Source organism: Seriola lalandi, unplaced genomic scaffold (assembly GCF_002814215.2).
Source record: "Seriola lalandi dorsalis isolate HSWRI2012SDOR001 ecotype SW California unplaced genomic scaffold, Sedor1 jcf7180002054816, whole genome shotgun sequence".
Classification (NCBI taxonomy): domain Eukaryota; kingdom Metazoa; phylum Chordata; class Actinopteri; order Carangiformes; family Carangidae; genus Seriola; species Seriola lalandi.
In genome coordinates, this window is record NW_019525369.1 from 1,354,405 (window position 1) to 1,358,605 (window position 4,201).

Here is a 4,201-nt window from a genome sequence, read left to right on the forward strand (position 1 = left end):
TTTCTCTAAATCTTTGGGTTGCAGAGAGCAAGTTTTTTATTAAATTATTATTATTATTATTATTACTATTATTATTATTACTACTACTACTAATAATAATTATTATTATTATCATTATTGTTATTATTATTATAAAAAAGGCTATTGTTTTGTTATTATTATTATTATCATTCTTATTATTATTATTATTATTATTATTATGTGCAAGAAGTAAAGCAATCAGCCATAACACTGTCTTGAATTTGCAGTGAGAAAACAAGTCATTTTTTGACTTGCTCTCTCGCCCTCCCACATACACACACACACGTGCGCGCACACACACACACACACACACACACACACACACACACACACACACCATGCCTGTCAGAGTGAGCCAGTCATCCTGTAATGGCTGCCACTGCTCATTGTTCACATCCTGCTTTGTCTTCAGCGCCATTTTGACTCTATGGGAGGAGGTGAAACTGGTTAGCATCACATCCACACACACACACAAACACACTAAAGGCACCTAAATAACTGTTAGTGCCACATTCACCACTCAAAATGGGAGAGAATTAGCAATGCTAAGCTACAGTGAACTCACATATCGCCAACAGAAGGTGAGTTATGTCACACTGTGGTTATAGCCATGGATCTTACAAACCCAATAAATGGCTGCATTGTAGTGCATCATTTGAAGGCTGTGCAATGCTAACCATTAGCCCCTCAGAGGCAGACCATGCTATGCTAATGTGTGACAGAGGAAAACAGATCCGGCTGTGTGCTCAGACTGTTTTTCCTCTTTTTTATCAGCTCATTCTTTCTCAAAGTTAGGGTTATCTCAGTGTAAACACACACAAGTCATGCCATACAGGGCCATACAGGGCCATACAGGGCCATACCAGGCTATATGTTTATTCTTTGTAGTGTGGGAAAACTACATGGGGCCAACAATTTTAACCTGAAATCTGCATTCAGTGCAAATTATTAAAAGATATTGACAGAAGAAATTAATTAATAAAAATGACAATTCAATTATTACACAATGTATCTTAATTATATATATATATATATGTGTGTGTGTGTGTGTGTGTGTGTGTGTGTGTATATATATATATTTATATATATATGTGTGTGTGTGTGTGTGTGTGTGTGTGTGTATACATACATATATATATATATATATACTCCAGCACTCCATTAATAATGTTATGATTATTCCATAAAAGAAAAGAACATTAACCACATCATAAATGTTTGTATGTTTTATTATTATTATAATTCCACTATGAAAATATATATACAATAAATAATTTGGATTTTCACTATTAAAGAATCTCAATAAATAAACTAGGGTCTAAAACTCGGGTCATCAGCAGGGCTTCCCTCCCCTCTTGTCTCGTTCAGAGAGAGAATGAACTCATTCTTCAGATTATATTTTTCTAAAAGCAGTCCGGCTGTCTGCACCTATAGACTCCGTGAACAGTTCCTGAGAAGTTAAGGATCCATGAAGCTGCACCAGAATGGACTAAAGGAAATAAATCCACACATACTGATAACGGTTAATCATTTGAACAAAAAATTACCAGAAACAAGAAAAGGCAATAAATACCTGCAATTTGGACAAGAGGGAGAAAAAATCCACAACGTTTCGATCGTGAAAAAACTATTTCCCTCCGATGTTTAAAATAAAAATAAAAAAAACATAAAATAACTGCATCTCTCTTAATCTACATTATATCCGCAAAATAAAACCAGCAAGAAGACGAAAAGTATATTTGAAAACGAACATAATTTTCATTCAGAAATGTTTCAGGAATGTTGCCGAGAAGCTTTTACTCTTTTCAAACAACTGAGTCTTCTCCGAGTCCGTGCTCCTCCGCCGATTGTTCATCCACAGGCCTGTCCGTCCCGCCGCTCCTTCACTCGGGTTTATTTTTAAAACGCCGCCCTCAGAAGTTGAGGTGCTGCAGGTCTATGGTGCACAGTGTGCTTGTGAACAGGTCGAAGTCCTCCTCAGAGAAATCCACCGGGCTATCCAGGGAGCTCTGCAGGCTGGGCGACAGGCAGGCGTCCCCGGCAAAGAAGGTCAAGTCGGGGAGCGCGACTGAGGACGAGGCAGCAGGGGTGTGAACTGTGGAGCCGGTGGAGGTGATGGAGATGTCTCGCTGCTCGGGGAAAGACGAATCGGGCCCTGCTGCTGCTGCTGCTGCGAGCCCGGCCTCGCTCACCAAGCCCGGGTTGCTGTCGGTGGAGTTCGTGGCGGTGAAGGACGGCGGGGAATGGTGGGTCGCAGCAACGTCAGGGGAGCCAGAGTCTCCCGGCAGCAGTGGGCGGCTCAAACGCCCTACCTCCTCCGGCGTGGGCTGTGCATTGTCCCCGCTGTCATTGGCGTAGGCGGTGGCAGCTGCAGCCGAAGATGGATCACCGCTCCCCGTCTCGGCCTTCAGTGTAGCCTCGCCAGTGCCGGATGCCTCCAGCGGCTGGCTGGAGTAGGGGGATGAGGCATCGGCGCCTTCGAGCGGCTCAAACCCGCCCGGGTCGCTGGATTCGTGGCTCCCCCCTCCTCCGCCGTCTCTGTGGTGAGTGGTCTGCCGCTTGTGTTTCATCCGCCGGTTCTGGAACCAAACTTTGACCTGCCGCTCGGTCAGATCCAAAAGGGCGGCGATCTCCACCCTCCTGGGCCGGCACAGGTACTTGTTGAAGTGGAACTCCTTCTCCAGCTCCAGCAGCTGCGTGTTGGTGTACGCGGTGCGCAGCCGGCGGGACCCGGCTCCTCCACCATCCAGAGCCGCCTGGCTCGGGTCTGCAGGGAGACACAGACAAATTAAAGAAGGAGACAAAAAAAAAAAAATGCGGAGGATTTATTGTGTTACATCTTAAGCTATTTTCCTTTTTAATTTTATTTTTATATTTCGTTTTAATTTCAAATTGTAATCTGCTTCATGAAAAACACGTATAACCTCTTTAAATTTATGGCGTGCCAGATTTCAAGACAAGAAATGAGCTGCTGCAGCATCGAGCTCAAATCCCCTCGGCCCTTCTCTCTATAATAAAACTATAATAAATAACAAAACACAAAACAGTCTCATAAAAATACTCCTTCCAATTACAGTGGCAGTCAGACGTACGGCTGTAAAATGGTGAAAGAGAAAAGCCAAAGAAAGTGCAGATAAAGACAGATGATCATAATGTCAGAATGGGTTTTCCTCCCCTGTAAAGTGCAGCGAGCGCCGTGAGAGGCTGCAGCGTGATCAGAGAAATGCAGGAGGAAAATAAATACATCATGGGGAAAGGAGGAAATGTGCGAGGAAATGTGGGAATATCGATGTGAAACGAATGTGGCGGATTCTGTCAGAAACACAAATAAGAGCATGAGTGACTTTATGAATGAGATCAGAAAAAGGCAGGAAATTGGGGCAAGAAAGGGAAAAGGAGAAAACAAGAATTTTAATTAGAAATGAATTTGTGTGTGTGTGTGTGTGTGTGTGTGTGTGTGTGTGAGATGAGTGTGGCTGTAGCTTGAAGCCTGTACCCCCAACCCCCACCTCCATGTCCGTTAGCTTTGCCTCGCCATTATATTTCCTACCTCAATCCAATATGGCCACCATCTCAGTTGTGCTATGAATATATAATATGAAGGCGATGCTGCTGCTGCTGCTGCTGCTGCTGCTGATCTGAAATCACAGCAGCCAGTGAACAGATTGATCTCGCTGCAGCTGCAGTCATGATCAACAAAAACACGGCCTGCGCATCTCTAAGCACAAAGAATAATAACTCTATATGGACGCAAAGCTTTTAGGAAGTTGAAGCTGCAGATGGTGGAGCAATAAGAGGATGCTGCTGTGAGAGGTTTGCACTCACAGTAAAGCTGACACACACATGTTCTGATCCGGAGATAATGTGTTAATGGTGCATATTTAAATGCGTGATGGGAGAGTGTGCAAAGCACTGCAGCATAATGCAGGGGTCTAGATATGGCTTCCCTGTTGACACAGCATCACAGCACTGCACAGTACACACATACACGCACATACACACACACACACACACGCACAAATAGACATACACACACACACTGGGGAAGAAAAAGGCAATGTCATCTCACCCATCCATGCTGCATGGAATGAATGTTTCTGAAGTGGATGTGAAATGAAGATGCAAACAGAAAAACAAAGCACAGGCTGCACCCCCCCCCCCCCCCCCCCCCCCCCCCCCC

General features: G+C 44.2%; 2 protein-coding genes across 2 annotated transcripts in view; both read right to left on the reverse strand.

Moving 5' to 3' along the window:
• Window positions 1–1,232: 1,232 nt before the first annotated feature.
• The window catches only part of hoxb2a (homeobox B2a), a 5,587-nt gene continuing 2,618 nt past the window's right edge, over window positions 1,233–4,201 (reverse strand). Inside the window, exon 3 of the mRNA XM_087179298.1 lies at window positions 1,233–2,788. Coding sequence (XP_087035424.1) covers window positions 1,935–2,788 — 854 coding nt within the window. The 3' untranslated portion in view covers window positions 1,233–1,934. The remainder of the gene's footprint in view (window positions 2,789–4,201) is intronic.
• hoxb3a (homeobox B3a) overlaps window positions 2,705–4,201 on the reverse strand; it is a 96,872-nt gene continuing 95,375 nt past the window's right edge. Inside the window, exon 6 of the mRNA XM_087179297.1 lies at window positions 2,705–2,788. The gene's annotated coding sequence lies outside the window, so the exon portion shown is untranslated. The remainder of the gene's footprint in view (window positions 2,789–4,201) is intronic.